This window comes from Pelophylax lessonae (genome assembly GCF_965119305.1).
Source record: "Pelophylax lessonae genome assembly, chromosome: 5".
NCBI lineage: Eukaryota > Metazoa > Chordata > Amphibia > Anura > Ranidae > Pelophylax > Pelophylax lessonae.
Genome location: NC_138772.1, coordinates 404,764,398 through 404,784,594, shown reverse-complemented (window position 1 = coordinate 404,784,594; position 20,197 = coordinate 404,764,398). Strand labels below are relative to the sequence as shown.

At 41.8% G+C, this 20,197-nt stretch overlaps 1 protein-coding gene across 2 annotated transcripts in view; it reads left to right on the top strand.

Moving 5' to 3' along the window:
* The window catches only part of AQP4 (aquaporin 4), a 64,610-nt gene that overhangs the window by 32,013 nt on the left and 12,400 nt on the right, over positions 1-20,197 (top strand). For both annotated transcript variants that reach the window (XM_082258844.1, XM_082258845.1), the window contains exons 2-3: positions 17,821-18,235; positions 19,973-20,137. In XM_082258844.1, the coding sequence (XP_082114970.1) occupies positions 17,821-18,235; positions 19,973-20,137 (580 nt within the window). The remainder of the gene's footprint in view (positions 1-17,820; positions 18,236-19,972; positions 20,138-20,197) is intronic.

Here is a 20,197-nt window from a genome sequence, read left to right as displayed (position 1 = left end):
GCCCTCAGTTTTAGATAGTATCTTAAGGTATACAGTAGGGATGGGCGCATGGTTTGGCCTGAGAATGAGTTCAGGCCAAACATTTGCCTGTTCGGCCATTCGCTGAACACCCAAGTTTGCAGGGTAGTTGCTGGGTGTTCTCACCGATGAACACCCTGAAATACACCAAGCGATGCACAGTGCATTCTGCACCCTGATTAGGCAAAGCTTTGCCCAATCAGGGCGCAGTGTAAGCTGGTTGTTAAGGAGCGGGACTGGATAGCCGGTGGCGGCATTCTTTACAACCAATGAGTCATCAGAGGACAAGTTCCTCTTCCTGACAACCCTGGGCTGTGGTTTTTCGGGGTCTGCGGGCAGTGGGCTTAACAGAATCTGGAAGCCCCCCCCCATGTGAATGGGTATCAAGTACATAATACCCCTACCCATTCACCAAAAAAGTGTACAAAAGTAATAACCACACGAGATAGTTTTTTACAAAACCTTTATTTCAAAAATAATTACATCAGAAGAGGGCAGTGCCACCGGGTGACGTAGCTGGGTGGCCCTGCCCTTTGCCTACAAAAGGAATATCAAAGCGTAGAGTGGGCATATGGTGGAAGGCCTCCCAGGAGGCAGAGCGTTTATCATTTTTTCTATTTTTCAGGTCCTTGGGCGGTGTGATTGATGATGGATTTACATCAAGGAACAAAATTGTCTTGTGGGGCTATTACTTTTGTACACTTTTTTGGTAAATGGGTACCAGATACTCATTCACATGGGTGGGGCAGGATCTGGGGGCCCCCTTGTTATAGGGGGCTTCCAGATTCCGATAAGCTCCCTGTCCACAGATCCCGACAACCACAGCCCAGGGTTGTCGGAAAGAGCCCCTTGTCTCCATCAACTTTAGCCCCCCCTGCCCCAAAGCACCCACCCCCCCCCCCCATGTTGAGGGCATGTGAATTGGTATAGTTCAGGAGGGGGGCACTCACTTTCCCCCTCCCCTTCCTGACATGCAAGGCTGCATGCCCAGATAGGGTCCGGCATTGATTTTAGGGGGACCCTCCACCATTTTTAAAAAAAAAATTGTCACGGGGTTCCCCTTAAAAATTCATACCAGACCCTAAGAGCATGCAGCCTGGCAGGTCATGCTGTAGCATGTTTTATGCATGATACAGATGTGCCACTTTAAAGGCACATCAATGGGTCCCCATCAGGCACTATATTTAAAGGAATTTTTCATTTTTATTGTTGCACTTTAAGCGTAATTAAAATCACTGCTCCTAAAAAATCTTCTTTTTTTGTTTTTGTTTTTTTATTTATACATGTCCCCCAAGGCAGTACTCAGACCCCCATACCCCATTTATGGCTAATTACTTGCATATAAGCCTTCAAAATAGGCACTTTTAATTTTTTCTGTTCGGCTCCCATAGACTTCAATGGGGTTCGCCGTTCGGGTTAGAACATTTCCCTGTTCAGGAGTTCAGAGGGGTGTTTGGCCCATCCATAGTATACAGTACTGTGCAAGAGTCTTAGGCAGATGTGAAAAATTCTGTAAATTAAGAATGCTTTCAAAAATAGAAATGTTAATAGCTTCTTTTTATTAATTATTACCATGAAAAGTAAATGAACAGAAAAGAAATCAGAATCAAATCAATATTTGATGTGACTGTCCTTTGCTTTTAAAACAGCATCAGTTCTTCTAGGTACACTTGCACATAATTTTTGAAGAAACTCAGCAGGTAGGTTGTTCCAAACATCTTGAAGAACATAGCATAGGTCTTCTGTGGATGTAAGCTGCCTCAAATTCTTCTGTCTTTTCTTGAAAACCCAAACCCAATTTTTCTGCACCCCAGTTCCTATGTTTTTGTGTATAGGATGTGGAAACAAGGCTAAGCAACTCAACTATGCACGAAAACATAGGAACTAGGGTGCAAAAAAATGGCAGTAGGTGCCATTGACTGATGAGTCAAAATGTGAAATATTTGGCTGTGGCAGGTGGTAGTCTGTTCCTGAAGGGCTGGAGAGCAGCACAATAATGAGTGTCCGCAGGCAACAGTGAAGCATGGTGGAGGTTCCTTGCAAATTTGGAGCTTTGTTTCTGCAAATGGAGTTGGAGATTTGGTCAAGATCAATGGTGTCCTCAATGCTAAGAAATACAGGCAGATACTTATCCCTCATGCCATATTATTAGGGAGGCATGTGATTGGCCCTAAATGTATTCTGCAGCAGAACAACAACCCTACACATGCAGCCAATGTAATTAAGAAATATATATTAGTGTAAAGAAGGACAAGGAGTCCTGGATGTGAAGGTTTATCCCCCACAGAACCCTGATCTCAACATCATCGAGTCTGTCTGGGATTACATGAGGAGACAGAAGGATTTGAGGCAGCCTACTTCTATAGAAGATCTGTGGTTAGTTTACCAAGATGTTTGGGGGGGGGGGCTGAGAACATTCAAGTGGGGTGGCTGAGGACTGCGATGTGGGGGGCTGCCAACTATGGGGGGGGTTGAGGACTGTGATGTGGGAGGCTGAGGACTATATTGTGGGGGGGCAGAGAACAGTAATGCGGGGGGGGGGACTGTAAAATGGGTGGGCTGAGAACAATAATGAAGGTAGGCTCAGGATTGTCATGTGGGGGGCTGAGGATGGTGATGTGGAGGGTGGGTGAGAGCATTAATGTGAACGGGACTGGGAACTGTAATAAAGGGGGCTGAGGCAGTAATGTGGGGGGGTGAGAACCGTGCCGGTTTAGGAGATATTAATTGTACCTACAGGTAAGCCTTATTATAGGCTTACCTGTAGTTAAAAGTGGAAAAAAGCGGTATACTACCGCTTTAAAAATAAATGGCACTGCTGGGCTCATGCTAAAGTGCAGAGCATTCCTCTGAAGGTCAGACACGTGCGGGACGGGACCTCAGTGAATTTTAATTCAATACCCCTGCCCTAGGCTGTTCAATGAGCTGGTGTGAATGGACCGTTGCGGTATGCCTGGCTGCCTCTGCCCTGTTTTGGGAAAGAATTGATTAAATGCACAACGGCTCCTATGGGGGTAGTGCTACGGCACATTTTTTTTTCCTGCAAAATTATGTGCATTTATTATTTTTTCCTCAAAGTAGAACTTAGTCTTTAAATCCACCCGCACAACTTTGTCATAGTGAATTTTAGCTGTTTTAGGAACAAGATGGTATAACAAAGCTTCTGCATAGAAGGCAGCGACATTGACTTTTGTACATCTATTTTATGATAGCTGGCTGGCTATTATTCTATCTTCTGGTAAGCATTGTCACATATATTCGGCAGCAACCGATTCAGCTAAAAGTTTGCAAGAAAAAGATAATAGTAAACCTTGACAAGGCCAGTCATATTGTTAATCGTTATATCTGAATAATACAAAACAACTGACCCATTGCACTGTATGTACTTACAGAATATAAGATCTGAATTACAAAAAATGTACAGAACATTAAATAATGTGTAAAATCATATTTATTTATATTTATATATCTCTACAGGCATTACATTTCTTAACCTGTAACAATAGCATCATAAACGGTTCAAAGATACAATGCTACAGATCATTTTTCAAATACCTCTAAAATATGAGAGTTACTGTTCCAAAATACAGCTTTAATATATAAGCCTAAAGCGCCCTCTATTGATAAATATGTGATATACCATTTATATTGTGATTCTGAATTCAGTAGCTTGTACAGATTAATTTCATAAAACAAGTTATTCCAAAATTGCATCTACTTATATTTAAATGTGTTTGTAAATAAACAAAAATGTATATATTTTTTAAAATACAGTACTTTACCGGGCTTGCTTTATTTGTGTTTTTCATTGATGTTCTCACTGGTTAGTATTATGATTTAGGCAGATATGACATGATCTGATTTTCAATGGAGCTTTGTAGTACAACATCACAGGTTTGTTTCACGGTTTTGACTGCAAAAGAGACTAGGAGCTTTTTCAGCTCAGGGATGCTGGTTGTTAAAAAGGATCTTCACCCTAGAAATAAAAATTAAAGGACACTTACCTGTCCAGGAATCCAGAGCTGTCCTCACCCAAGCTGGTTCTTCTCCGGTCTTGGATGTCCAGCATAAGCATGTTTATTGTTGGAAGCTGGCTGTGAATCCTTGCGGCTTCACAGTCAGTTCTCCACCGCGCATGTGCGAGCCACGCTGCACTTTGTGAATGGTCCCACAGCCTTCTGGGACCTGTGAAGTGTCCCATATTGAGATATATGCATTCTGTAAATGATAAAGTGTTTTATGGGTTTTATATTAATCATATATGTTTTTACTGGGACACTGATATATTAATAATGCAGTACTAAATTATCTTGTGATTTGTAACTTGACACTTATGAACTGTTTTACAGTTTTTGGTGAAGGATTTGTATATTAAAATATTTATATAAGTGAAGTTGTAAGATTTAAATAGTTTTTAAAGAATCAAAGTAAAAATGTATTTATTGTAAATGATCACCTTGTACAACAACCCATTCAGTTTTAAATAGAAATTAAAGGCAAAACATTTTTGTATAGATTTAAAAAACATTATAAATACTCTTTTTATAAATGATCACATTCCCTCTATTCTCAGCTGCATAAGAGCTGTGGGGAGGAGAAGCAGCAGCACACTGAGCTTGCCAGTGAATGTGGCATGTCAGGACAAGTCTGATCATTGGAAGAGAGTACACTGAGTTCCCAGTACAGCTAGAGAACTGATCAGGTTGTGCTTTCCTGCTTAGTGTGGTCAGTTTGTAATAGGAAAGCAAGGGGACTAGCAGGAACACCAGGGATTTCACACAAAGGAAGCAATACAAAGATAACAGGATACTTTCTCATGCAAGTACATGGTACAGCAGGCACATATCAGGAAAATAAAGTGTTGGGGTAATAAACACTTTAACTGAAGTTGAACACTAAAGTAACGATTAACATGGGCAGAGGGTGCTGTTTCATGTGTGGAAGTTTGTAGTCCAACAGAGAGTGTTGAGTCTACAGTTCATATACTGTAAACAAGGAAGCCCCTTATCACCACTACTCCGATGCCCCAGGAAGATGTCCCTTGAAACCCGTGTAGGGCGATGCGTAGCGCATTATTGGGAGCTCCAAAGAAACATGAGGCATAGAATGCATTTTTTTTTTTTTTTTTGCGATCAATAAGACTTCTTTGATCTGTCAAATTATGATAATGCAAATTCTAAATGAAACATTAAAAATATTGGTATAACAGGAAAATGTAATCCTTTTATGATCATGTCATGATAATGCTTACATTTACCTTATAATATGTAAGTGTTGGTTAATTTTAAAATAAAAATTATTTTCTGAAACGTGGCATGGTTGACTTTCAGGAGGTCTGAAGCTTATGTGGCTCTAATTATTTAGAACTTAAAGCGGAGTTCTGGCCTCGGGGTGAAATTTAGATAAAAATACCCCTGGGATAGTCAGGGCTAGTACATTCCACAATGGATAGCCTCTGAACTGTCCCGGGACGCACTTACCTTTTAGAATAAATACTTACCTTGAAAATTTCTTCTCCAGCGCTGCCTTCTCAGGTGTGGGCAGCTGAAGCCAGCGTCCTCTTCCGTGTCCTCTTCTCCCAGAATGCGCCTGCACCAGCCCCTCCACAGCTTCTGTGCATGCCCAGAAGCTGTTTAGCAGGGAATGACAGGCCCGCACCGGAACTGACGAGCGGGGCCGGTGCAGGCGCATTGATTCCTGGGAGCGATGACATTCAGCTCCCAGGAGTCAATGCAAGGAGGAAGTGACGGCGCGGGCCGCGGCCGCAGAGGGAGGAAGTAGAAGAAAGGTGAGTTTATTTTCTTCAATATCAAGGTAAGTAAACAAAAAAAAAAATTGTAAATATCCATTTATTTTTCAGGTGACCCAGAGCAAGCGGATGGCCCAAAATCGATTTTGTCGATTTTGAGGCCTGAACTCCGCTTTAAGGACCATCGGCGGTACACGATGATGGTGGTATCCCTGTTCCAGTTATTAAAAGGACAGGATAGAGGAACTGCTCTTTAGTTTAGTTGTGATGATGAGAATTAAATTAAAGTATACTGGATGGGATCCTTGTTAATTGAAAGCCATTGAGAGCCTAAAATGGGAGAGTTTAAAATAATTGGCAGGAGTGAGGGGGTGATATTGGATTATAGGAAACTAAGGGTAAGTGTAGTGTAATTAAATTTTACCCCCTGCGTTACCAAGCCATTTTTTTGCTGTCTGGCACTGTGCTTCTTTAACTGGCAATTGCGCGGCTATGTAACACTATATGCAAATTCAATTATATTGTTTCCATTTCACACAAATAGAGCTTTCTTTAAGTGGTATTTGTTTAGCACTGGATTTTTTATTATTTATTATATAAATAAAAAAGCCCGAAAATTAAAAAAAAACAATATTTTTTACTTTCTGTTATAAAACATATCCAATAAAATGAAAGTTCTTCATAAATTTAGGCCAAAATGTATTCTGCTACAAATTTTTTGTAAAAAAAAAATCCCAAAAAGCGTATATAAATTGGTTTGTGTGAAAGTTATAGCGTCTACAAACTATGGCATATATATATATATATATATATATATATATATATATATATATATATATATATATATATATATATATTAGAAAATTAATAAGTTCTGCTGTACTCATCAGATCTCAATTCCTGAGGTCCTTCAAATGCCAAGACAGTACAAATACCCCCCCAAATTACACCTTTTTTGGAAAGTTGATAGTCTAAGTTATTTAGTAGGAGGCATGGCAAGTTTTTAAAGTTGTAATTTTTTGTCCCACTTTTTTTGAATGAGATAATGAAGAAATATGACTGGTGTGGCAGTGATTAGGGACACTAACTGGTGACATTATATAAAAACAAAAACAAACTTTTTTCAAAAAAATAGTTTGTATGTTATTTAAACATTTTTTTTTTGTTTTTTTAACCTTTTTTTATTTTTTTACTATTTTTTTATCAGAGTAATTCGGTGTCACCATAGTAACATTGTACCACTCTGGGGGAATGATCAGGTATTTACTTTTTTTAAGCTTTGATTGCTGTTACAATGATGATCCTTGTAACACCAATGTTTTGTACTGTCATAAATGGGTTACAATCATAGCAGCTGCGATTGCTAATGATCTGTGATTTGGCTACAGCTAATCACATGATACAGGGTACTGTGAGTGGTCCAAGTATGATGTGATAGTTGTGGGCCAATCACAGAATAGGAAACACTGCTGTTATGAATGAAATTCATTCATAACAACTTTTTTGACATTATGATCGTATAATCACACGATCCCCCGGCCAATAATCTTCTGACTCTTCTGAACAAGCAGTGCTCCCTTCCCCAAGTGCCCCAGAGCATATGCAACATCCCAGGTCAAATGCTGCCATGTTGTGTTGCAGCTCACATCTCTGGGAGACAGGAGCCACACTGCACCAGAGCCCAGGCCTTGAGGTGGCTGACCCAATGCTATCTTCAGCCAGGTTGGTGTGACAAGCTGGTCACACTTTACCTAGGAAAAATTACACATGTACCTTTCCTGCCAGATATCCTTATACTTTTTGGCACAGGGCTGAGGATGCAATATAACTGGATAGCACTGGCCAAAAGCAGTAGTAGCCCTTGAACACAGGTATGCAGCAGTGTATCTTCAGCACCACAGTAAAACACAAGCAAGTTGTACATTAATGGGTGGCATCTGCAGGAGGGGTTCCTGACTGGCAGAGTGGTGGTACAAGCGGCATTTTGCAAAGATGAGCAAGTCCTCTAGATATTTCTGGATACCATTGGAAGATTAGTCATACAGAGGTGTCCCTATCCTTAGCCTTGGTAGGGTGGAGGCACAAGCAGCACTTTGGAAAGCTGAGCAAGCCTTCTAGGTACTTTCAGATATTGGTGGAAGATGAGGCATACAGCAGTGTCCTTATTCTTACCCTAAGCGCACATAAATATTTTCCTGAGGCTGATTCTCTGACCCTGACAAGCGTGGATCCCCTCCCTACAGTTGCTAATAAATAGCAGGGAACTGCTATTTATTAGCAACCAAAATGGCTACAGAGGGTCACTGGGAGATTTCCAATAGGACAGCTGCTCCCCCTGGTGACACTTATGAAGGCTGCAGGGGAACATCATTCCTCTAAAACTCCACTCCATCTCTGAGGCGGCAGGGCGGCACCAGCTGGGTGGAGTAAAAACTACAACTAGCCAAGAATTATATCATTGACCGAATATGGCTACATGGTATGCCCAGGCTGCAGCATGTTGGACTGACTTTTATAGTGTCTTTCCAGGCTTGGCCAAACATGAGTTTATGTCAAACCCAGGCCCATCCTTACTGATAACCACTGATCATACAACTGCAAACTAACAAACAGACTACAGGTGACCTGAGTCTCTATACAACTTTTCCATCTCTCATTCAGTCTACTTCTCAATCTCACCACCCTGTATTATGCAATCCCTAATTCACCTTCTCATGTTTGCATCCTCTCTCCTAAAACTTTCTCTCCTTTACCCATCTTCTCCGCCCCACAGCTTGTATATATCACCCTCACTCCTATCCTCACCTTTTTTACTGCACTCATCAATTCCTGCTGATTCTGAACCCACACACCAATAAAACCTCCAGGACACTAAGATGTGTCCCCCCTCATAAATCATACTCCCATATCACCTCCCTCGCCCTTCTGTTTCTTCTAACCTCTGGAGATATTTCTCCAAATCCTGGACCCCCATCATTTATCTTTGGCCAACATACCCGCCACCCCCTATCCTCTGACTCCAGACGAAATCCACACAATCTGGTTTCTATTCCTCTTCTGCCTAGAGCCAACCTCCCCTTCTCCTGCGCCCTCTGGAATGCCCGCTCTGTTTGCAAAAAACTCACCTCTGTCCATGACCTATTTATCACAAACTGCTTCAACCTGCTTGCAATTACTGAGACCTGGCTTCAAGAATCTGACTATCCTTCTCCTGCTGCCCTCTCCCATGGTGGCCTCCTTTGGACTCACTCTCCCAGGCCTAGTGGACGGAAAGGAGGTGGGGTTGGAATTCTCTTTTCCCCTCAAAGCACTTTTCAGATTCTTCATCCACCCCCCTCTCTGTCCCTCTCCTCATTTGAAGCTCACGGTATTCGTCTATTTTCGTTATCAGGCTTCCTTGATGACGTCTCTGCCTGGCTACCCTACTTTCTCTCTTATGAAATTCCCACAATAATTCTTGGAGACTTCAACATCCCTGTTAATCTTAACACTCCTGCTACTTCTAAACTTTTGAGCCTAACCTCCTCTTTTGACCTAAAACAATGGACACATGCTTCTACTCACTCTAATGGCAACGACCTGGACCTCATGTTCTACTACCTATGCACTCCTCGCAACCTCTCAACATTCCATTCCCTCTCTCTGATCACCATCTCTTTAGTTTCAGTCTCTCCTTGTCCTCCTCCTTACCTTCCAACTACCAAATGATTACCCGTAGAAACCTTCGCCATCTTAACCCTTCACTTCTTTTTTCTGCTACAGATTGTCTCTTCTACACAATCTCATCCCTTTCCTGCCCCAACATGGCCACTTCTGTCTACAACAGTTCACTGTCATCTACCCTGGATGCCTTGGCCCCCCTCACTACACAAAGACACTACAAACAGGATCAGGCCGACCGCTAAAACCCTGGCAGACAGACAATACCAGAAGCCTCAAAAACCGTAGCCGCACTCCAGGGCATCTGTGGCGTAAGATTAAGTCACAGCAAGATTTCAGCCAATATAAATCTGCCCTCCAAAAATACAGTTCCTGCCTCCACACTGCAAAACAGACCTATTTTATCACTCTCATTAACAACCTCTCACACAGTCCCCGTCAACTCTTTTCCACCTTCAATGCTCATTAATACTTTGTCCTCCATTACCTCCACCCACTAACTTACTCACTGCCCAAGAGATTGCCAATCACTTCAAAAATAAGATTGATACAATTCATGAAGAGATCTTTACAGATATCTCCCTCAACTTACACACCTTGTCCTCCTACACAATCAATACTTCCTTTGTTTAACCCAAACTACTGTAGAGGAAGTCACTAAACTTTTTTCTAATGCCCACCTAACTTCCTGCCCCCTGGACCCTGTTCTTTCTCAAATATTACGTTCACCCTCTGGCTCTATCCTACATCTCCTTACTCCCTTTTGCTTCCAAACTCCTTGAACGTTTCGTCTACAACCGCCTGAGCAAGCACCTCATTGAGAATAACCTTCTTGATCCCCTTCAGTATGGATTTCGCCTGCAGCACTCCACAGAAACTTCTCTCCTAAAACTTACAAATGACTTACTAACACCTAAAACCAATGGTCACTGCTCAGTACTCTTACTCTTGGACCTCTCTGCTGCCTTTGATACTGTTGACCACCCTCTCCTTCTCAAAAAACTCAGTTTGCTCAGTCTCCGTGACTGTGCTCTCCATTGGTTTGAATCTTACCTATCTCACCACACCTTCAGTGTCACTTACAGTTCCACTTACTCCCCAGCAACTCCCCTTACCATTGGGGTCCCCCAAGCTTTTCTCCTTGGACCGCTACCATTCTCAATCTACACCTCCTCCCTGGGTCAACTAATAGCCTCCCATGGCTTCCACTACCATTTCTATGCTGATGACAACCTAATCTACCTCTCTACCCCTCAGCTCACCCCATCAGTCTCCTCCCGCATCACTGATCTACTAACAGACATATCAGCCTGGATGTCACACCACTTCCTCAAACTGAATCTATCTAAAACCAAGCTCATAATATTTCCTCCTCCACGTGCCCCTTCCCCTGAATTCTCTGTCAAGATCAATGAAACAACTATCAGTCCTTCCACACATGCCAGGGTGCTAGGAGTAACACTGGACTCTGCACTGTCCTTTCAGGCTCACATCCAATCCCTGTCCAAATCATGCTGCCTTAACCTCCGCAACATCGCTAGAATACGGCCCTTTTTAACCAACGACACCACCAAGCTTTTAATTCATGCCCTGGTTATCTCTCGACTCGACTACTGCAACTCCCTCCTCATTGGATTACCTTTACATAGGTTATCCCCCTCTTCAGTCCATAATGAATGCTGCTGCAAGACTCATCCACCTTACCAACTGTTCAGTGTCCTCCACCCCTCTCTGCCAATCCCTTCACTGGCTTCCACTCACCCAACTAATAAAATTTAAAGTACTAACAATAGTTTACAATGCCATCCACAACTCTGCCCCCAGCTACATCACTAGCCTGATCTCAAAATATCAACCAAGCCGCTCTCTTCGGTCCTCCCAAGACCTCCTGCTCTCTAGCTCCCTTGTCACCTTTTCCCAAGCTCGCCTCCAGGATCTCTCCAGAGCTTCTCCTATTCTTTGGAACTCTCTACCCCAATCTGTCCGACTGTCCCCTAATCTATCCATCTTTAGACGATCCCTGAAAACCCTTCTCTTTAAAGAAGTCTATCCTAACTAATACACTGTTTCACTTTCTCCATCAGCTCATCCCCCACAGCTATTACCTTTTGTATCAATTGACCCTCCCTTTTAGATTGTAAGCTCTAACGAGCAGGGCCCTCAGATTCCTTTTGTACCAAATTGTATTGTAACTGTAATGTCTGCCTTCATTTTGTTAAGCGCTGCACAAACTGTTGGCGCTATATAAATCCTGTATAATAATAATAATAATAATAATAATAATCATGCCTCCTGTACACTCCCTAAGAGATGGAGTAGAGGTGTCGGCAGCTGCCTCAACCCCACGTTTCTGGGTTTTTTTACAAACCATAGTGGCCAGTCCTGGCTGCAAGCAGCACTCATGGGTAGTTTCACATTAATGCTGACTGCATAAGGTCTAGGACTGATGCAGACACTCTCAGAGATAAGGGCCCCCTATTGGATATCCAGGCTAGACAACTGGCCAGTGCTTACACAGTATGTTCTGAAACTTCTGGATTGCCAATGTGCTATCCGAAAAGACCTACAGTGCATCAAACCTTTTTATTATGAAGAAGTGGCAAATCCTCCTGACAGTGTTGGCTGGTTCTCTTTCATTAGAATTAACAAGTCTTGGATTACCAATGACTAAAAAAACCCTGCTGCGAATGTTAAAAACTAAAGTTTTAATTGTAATCCAGCCCAAAAAAAATGAAATGATACCCACCACTAGTCATGGGCCGAACACCCCCCTGTTCAGTTCACAGCAGAACTCCTGAACAGGGGGAAAAGTTTAGCCCCGAACCGTGAACTCCATTGAAGTCTATGGGAGCTGAACATGAGAAACCAAATGTCCCCATTTTGAAGGCTTATATGCAAGTAATTGGCCATAAAAAGGGTATGAAAAATTAATTATAGTGCCTGGGGGGGTATCCTTAGTCTGCTGTAAATTGGCTCATCTGTAGCATGTATAGTCAGTAAAGGTAACATGCTGCAGCCAAAATGACATTTCTAAAGAAAAAAAAAAAAACATGTACTCATCTTTGCACCTGGCTATTTAACAAAAAAAATTAAAATAAAGAACATTTAAAAAAAAAAACAGCGTGAAACAGCTCTGATCCTTATCAGAGCATGCAGCCTGGCAGGTCATAAACCATTAAAACATACCCGGGGGTACTAGGGGGGTGGATGCTTTGGGGCAGAGCCATCTGCCCCCCTTCCCGATACACCTTGTCCCCATGCTGATGGGGACAAGGTCCTCTTCCTGACAACCCTGGGTGGTGGTTGTGGACAGGGGTCTATCAGAATCTGAAAGCCCCCTTTAAAACAAGAGGGCCCCCAGATCCTGGCTCCCCCCCATGTGAAAAAGTATAGGGTACCCCTACTCATTCCCTAAAAAAACTGTCAAAAATAAATAAAAACACTACAAGGGTATTTGACAAGTCCTTTATTAAAAAAATGTAAAAAAATATCCCCGATGAGGATCCATCATCAATCACCGCCAGACCCAAAAAAAGAAAATGCTCTACAACCGCTGTCTGACAATTCCTAAATAGGTAAGGGACCCACCCCCTTATGACGTCACTGACCCAGCATGCACTGGTTGATAATGTCATGATGGAGGCGGAGCCTAGCAATGCTGTTGGTAGCAAGGGCACTGTATCCTACCACTATCTTTTTTCTCCGATGCTCTTGCTTAACCTTTGCAAAGCTCTTCTCAGTCGAAAGCCTGAGGGGATTTTTAACTCTCAATTCACTCTCATGACCCAAGACCTCACTGCCACAAAACAAGCTATAGGGAAGACTCAGTTATCGCAACATATTGCCATTTCTGGGATAAAATCCTGATTTCAGAGAGACTGCTGTTTCCACACACAAAAAAAAGTCCTTCCACAAAGCATGCTGACAGGGGACATGCTTGTCTGCTCAGGCTGTGGCTGCTTTCTAAAGAAATCAAACTGTAATACATTTTGTTTAAATGCCCAAGGGATGTATTTGGCAATTTTAAATTGAAAGTTCATTTGGGCTTAAAATAATTGTGTTGCAAGGGATGAAAGATAGGAATGAGAGAAATGAAAGGGAAAAGTTACATGATGAGGTACATATGTGTCAAAAACTTTCTTGGCATCCCATTCAAAATGAGTATTGCCCACCTCGGGGACTGGTGAGGTAACTGTGCTTTGGCTGACATTTATTCTGACACTGAAACCCTCACCAGAAAATGTTTCCTTTTGTGATAGGTATACAGTATTCCCAACTTATTTCATTATTTGTCTTGTTTACAGGGTCGCATTAAAGTGAATCTCCACTTTTAACCTTTTTTTTATTTTTTTTATTTTAGTAAAAAAAGTATCTATCTATTTCTCTGTTTCTGGGGTTTGGGAAATGGGATTAGCGTAAAATACAGTGATCTTCAAACTTTCCTTCTACCGCTACCCTTGACGGTTTCTGTCACCTTTACTGAGTATCGCAAACAGTTATTTAGGTTAACCACTTAAGCCCCGGAAGATTTTACCCCCTTCCTGACCAGGGGGTTTTTTGCGATTTTTTACTGCGTGACTTTAACGGACAATTGCGCGGTCGTGCGACGCTGTACCTAAACGAATTTCACGTCCTTTTTTTCCCACAAACAGAGCTTTCTTTTGGTGGTATTTGATCACCTGTGCGATTTTTTGATCATGCGCTTTAAACAAAAAAAGAGCATAATTTTTTTTATTTTTTTATTTTTCACTTTTTTTTATATGAAATTCCCCCAAAAAAAATGTAAAAATCAAAATTTTTTTACATTTTCGGCCAAATTGTTTTACGCTACATATGTTTGGTAAAAAAATTGCAAAAAGCGTATTTTGATTGGTTTGCGCAAAATTTATCGCGTTTACTAACTAAGGGAAAGATTTTTGTCATTTTTGGTGGTTTTTTTTTAACGAGTAATGGTGGCGATCTGCGATTTTTTTTGCGGTACTGCGACATTGCAGCGGACAGATCGGACCCTTGACTGACATTTTTGACACTTTTGGGGGTACCAGTGACATTACTGCAGTAATCAGTGCTATATATATGCACTGTTACTGCAAAAATGACACTGGCAGGGAAGGGGTTAACTGTATTGGACAGGGAGGGGTTAAGTGTGTCCTAGGGGCGTAATTCTAACTGTAGTGGGACAGGTCACCTAGTGTAAAAACAAAGATCAATGGTTCTACATAGTAGAACTGTCTGATCTTCATTTTTACACAGGGGAGAATGACAGGCGGCTTGTTTACATAAGCCGCTCTGTCTTTCTCCCGCTGTACCGGCGATCGTAGAGTGACCGGCGGACATCGGGTCCGCCGGTCACACGCCTGCACTCCTCTGTGAACGAGCCGAGCCGCTATTGGCTCTAGTAGCAGTGACAGGCGAGCGACGTAGACCTACGTCACTCTGCCTGGCCGGGGCTGACTGCCGCAGTAAATATACTGTGCGCAGTCGGCAACCGGTTAATGATATCTCCAGTTTCTGTATGCTAGGGGAACGCATGTGCCCTGACTTAAAAAAAATTAATAAAAGGTGGAGAGCACTAGATCAATATAGGTAATTATAGAATAAATAAATTCAAGTAGGTTAGAGATATAAAGTTCACTGCAGTTTAGGACATGTAAAGGAAACCTGTAGTAACAGAAACAGCGAGGCAGCCATTTCTGACTCCTCCTTTTGAACATGTTAGTTGCCTATCTGCCATGCTGACCCCTGGTTTCAGAACCATTTACCTGAAAAAGCATTGCAGGCCAGCAGTTTTTATGTCACTCAGATTTTACTGACTTCACAATTGCTTTTGGTAAATGGCTCACAAAAAATGTAAATTAGCCTATTCAGAAGGTTGGTGAGCAATGACAACCTCTATATTTCCATACGCACAGGTTCCACTTCCCAGAAGATACTATGCCATCTTTTTTTGAAGACTAGACCTTAACATGCTTATTTTATGATAAACTATCAAATTATATTTACTGTAGCTTTCAATGCCTAGATTTTTTTAAGCCATAGATTATTATATTTAAGCTGGAGCGATAAAGGACAGATTACTAAACTATTCAGATGGCAAACTGCTTAATAGCACATTACGTTGGTAAACATCTATTTTATTTATTAACATTCACAGATTTATTCATCAAAGCTTTAAAAACAGTCTGGAATAGTTCCATTTTGATTCACACTCTGGTCTAATATTGAGTTTTGCAGTATCTGAAGTATTAATCAAAGTGCTGCCAGTACAAACATAGTGTTGATATGTGTCCAAGATTAAAAAAGAAACACAAATTCATCTATATTTAACCAGAACTTGGAAATGAATCAGTAGTTCTGTACATATTTCATGCCTGTGTGTTTTATTGTGATAAATTTTCCATGGTGCCCCCAAACTGAATTCCCCTGGTAGCACTGCCCACAGCATTTTAAAAAGAGTGAATTTGTCTTGCAACTGTAGAACTTTACTTTCTTGGCTAAGTGTTGTGCTCCATTTAGAGTAAATGTTCTTGTAAGAAGGCTACAACATTCAAAATTCTACATTCATTATGTGGGGCTCATAAGTGTAGCACTACTTCCAAGGGAGCTGCTGAGTGTGGGTCCCCCTGGGTTACCATTAACAACAGTAGAGCATTTAAGCATGTTTGCAAGTGTGATTACCTCAGACAAGAACCAGTCCAATTTCTTTGGTTATTAGGGTTTATTGAGAACTTGGATGGGAGAAGGGATGATTGGGATACTCCAACAACTAAACTATGCACAAAATAGGCAGGGACTATACAGAATTGCTGATTGACGCTGGTTAGCGATGACTGATGCTGGTTAATGCTGACTGACGCTGGTCGTGGCTAGGCTGCTTACTTTAGCTTCACCTTTGACTGTGATAAAGTCCTTTAAGCTACCTAAGGTACTCCTTCCTGAGGTAGCTGACTTGTAGTGCAGACTGTACTGCTGAGACACTTCAGGGCCCTTCCTGGCGCCCCCTTTTGCTCCCTAATCTTCAGGGTTTCACAACTTGGCTCTCCCTTTACTATACATTCTGGGTTAGCTGGCTCTCTGATCCCCTTGACCTCTCTAGCGTGGTCCCCTCTCTTATGCAGACCCCTGGGTAGATCTTAAGTGCTCACGACACTGTCTTTCCAAAAGAACACTGCCCAGCAGCTCCACTCGGTCAGCACACACTGGATCTTCTGCAGCGCAGCTCAACCCCTGGCCCTTAGTCCTTAGACCACCCAGACCACCTTCCTCACTTCAACAGAAGGAGAGACCCCCCTCACCTCCTTCTGGGACATTCTTCCCGCCAAAAGACACCCTGTCACATGTCTCCTCAGGATTTATTTCCAATCCCAGGATGCATTGCAGCAATGCCCGCCCACTGGGACACTCATAAACCCTAGTGTGCTATTGGCTAGGTTTCCTCCACTGTCCAACAAGAGCCCTCATTGGATACAGTGGGGAGACTCCCCAGACTCAACAGTGCACACCTGGAAGCACATGACAGGCTAACTAGCACATCAGGCCCTCCTGATAAGCAGAACAGGGCCACAGATATACTTTACCTAGCACCTATCTAGGAGGGTGCTACGTCAGATATTCCTTCAGCTTTGAAGGAAACCTGCAATTGAAAACTTGTTGGGATTGCAAGGGCTGACATCTCCTTCTGAAATTACCAGTTGCTTGGCAGTCATGCTGACCCTCTGATTTCAGGACTACCTGAGACACTCTCCTGGAACAAATAAACAAATAACTTTTCTCTTATTTTCCCTGTATGCGTTGGTGATTTAGCAAACATGTAGGCCAATGGGTAAGCACTACTAAGCTATCGACCTGTGTATAAAGATTCTTAAAGTTTTGCTCCAGCCAGGGACCCCCCTTCCACCACTAACAATACCATGCCTGTTTTTAATTATTCACTGCAGAAAAAAAAGTTAAAATCCCTTTTGACTCACCTAAATCCATGGTCAGATAACACCCCAGGTCCTGCCTGTGATTTATTCTAGACTGCAGTGGGGGAAGGTCCTTACTTGGTTGCCCAGATCTCTGCCTGAATTAATTAGACACATCCTATTTGCCGTTCATTGACAAGGTCCTCTTAGGCTCCAAAAGACTGCAATGGCATGATGGTCTCACAACAATGGAACCAATCCGCTTCGGACACAGATGTCACACTGGTCTCCACCACTGGAAAAGGCATTGTAGCAGATCACCCGACTTAAAATAAGATAAAAAAGAAAACTGCTTTGTGGGGCTTGTGTAATGGTGGGAGCAAGGAGGAGGCATGTTTTATTTTTCCCAAAGATGGGCTTTAAATGTAAGTGTTTGTGTGTTATGTTGTATTATTGATAAATACCTATTTTCTTATTTACTTCCTTTAGCAAGTGCGGACGTTTTTGCACGTGCAATCCAATCATGGTGGCCTGTAAAGGAGTGTGGACCCAGCCCTTTTGGAAGGCAGTCACTGGTGAATTTCTGGCTATGCTCATATTTGTTCTTCTAAGCCTTGGTTCAACCATTAATTGGAGTGAAAAAGAAAACCCTCAACCTGCAGATCTGGTCCTTATTGCACTTTGCTTTGGACTAAGTATTGCAACCTTAGTGCAATGTTTTGGACACATAAGCGGAGGCCACATTAACCCCGCAGTTACTATTGCAATGGTTTGTATGAGGAAGATCAGCCTTGCGAAGTCAGCCTTTTATATCGTTGCACAGTGTCTGGGTGCCATTGCAGGAGCTGGAATCCTCTATGTAGTCACTCCATCTGATGTTGCTGGAGGATTTGGTATAACTCAGGTAATCATCAATTCTACTCTAGAATTTAATTTAACAGAGAATCCTTTTTTTTTGTTTAATATTTTGTGATTCACGCAAGCATCTAATTCTTCACAGCAATTTTTTTCAAAGCACTTGTAGAACTGCATCATGCCTCAAATCCCAACTATCCAAAACCAATCATTTACTTTTAAGCAGCACTAATTATTTAACTCAGTTGCAGCCCTTCCTAATAATCTGATAACCAATCAGTGATGTGCCACCTAGAGATAGACCACTGGTACAGCAAATATTTTTGAAAGCATGTTATTATCTGTAACTGAAGGAAAAGTCCACTTTGCCAACTAAATGATGTTCGAATACGGCCAAAAACTGAAATGCTGTTTCCTTGCTGTATGGCAAACGAGAACTCCTACAGAAATTATATATTGGTTTTGTGTTTGGCTCACTGCTTTTCCCAGAAGCCTGTACACAGCTAGAAGTCAAATTAGGCGTGTAACAAGACCACGACAACACACTGTGTTTGTGGGCTTCCATCAGAATACCGCTTCCTCCAGTCTGAACATAGATATCAGATATTCTAGCCGCCCCCATACAAAACTAGCCGAGAAAAGCTTGTATAGATCTGGAACCTTTATTGAACAGACTCACACACAATATATACCACACGGGAGGACATCCCCTCCTGATCAGATTACCCCACCAGGCCAGGTGCCTGATTACAAAATGCTATGCAGATAAAATTGTTTTCAGAAATATAATTTACCTGAACTAATTACCTAGCCATCTGGACAGAAACAATAGGTGAATGAGAATCCACATCTAGGCAATGTTATAATTAACATGTTAATTAACTCAGCACTGCAACAAGGCTAAAACAAAATATATTACACATTATCCTACGTATAAACACAGAACTCCTTATTAAACAGGCAATAGCAGGAGACCACCTGTAACAGACTGTCAGTCTCTTACATTGAAGAACATGGAACAGAGGTCAATGTGATTAGCTTATTCAATGAACATGTTCAGAATCAAACAGGCCAGGAATAGTATCTATATATTTATTGAGATATATAATTGATAAATATTACTGTCCCATTTGAATTAATCCAAACCATATTCTCAGTGTCCATTAAGTAGCTGTCAATAATTTTCTTGGTCACCCTGTGTCCCTTATAGACACAGGGTGGTTTACACATAAGAGGGGCCTAGGGAGCTGAGAGAGGGCTTTCTAAACCTCTCTAAGATAAGCTGGATTCTACGGGCCCCTCAACCAAAGTGACTCTGGTCACAAGTGCCAACTCGTGCAACAGGATTTTAACAGTTAAAGAACTGCAGATGGGGCTCCCTTTGTGATTACAATAGTGGAATTGCTCAGGTTCTCATAATGAAGGACACCCTTTCCACTCTCTCACTTTGAGAGTTTTAAGACAGGAAATAGTAAGAAGTGTGCAATAGTGTTTCACTTTAAGCTTAGATCAGATGTAGGCAAAACGAGGGCTAATGCTTCAAACTAGAAGGAGGTAGATTGTTGTCTATTATCCAAAATGGACTCTCACAATTCCTTTTTGAGGTCTCCTTTTACCACGGTCATATTTATACACTGTCAATATTTATTATGTGGAGCTCCGTTGACACTCTTTGGAGGACCAGATTAAGGACAGAATCATGCTTGTTGTTTGAGAACATTTATATAAAAAGAAAAACATTATATTTTACTTGCTCTCGTAATTTTTTTATTTAATACATTCATAGGTGAATGAAAAGCTTTCTCCTGGTCATGGGCTCCTGGTTGAATTGATAATTACTTTCCAGTTGCTTTTTACCATTTGTGCAAGTTGTGATTCAAAGCGCAATGATATCAGTGGATCAGTAGCACTAGCAATTGGATTTTCTGTGGCAATAGGTCATCTGTTTGCTGTAAGTATAACAACCACTGTAGATATATCATGAGAACTTGTTATTTAATGAGTTGACACT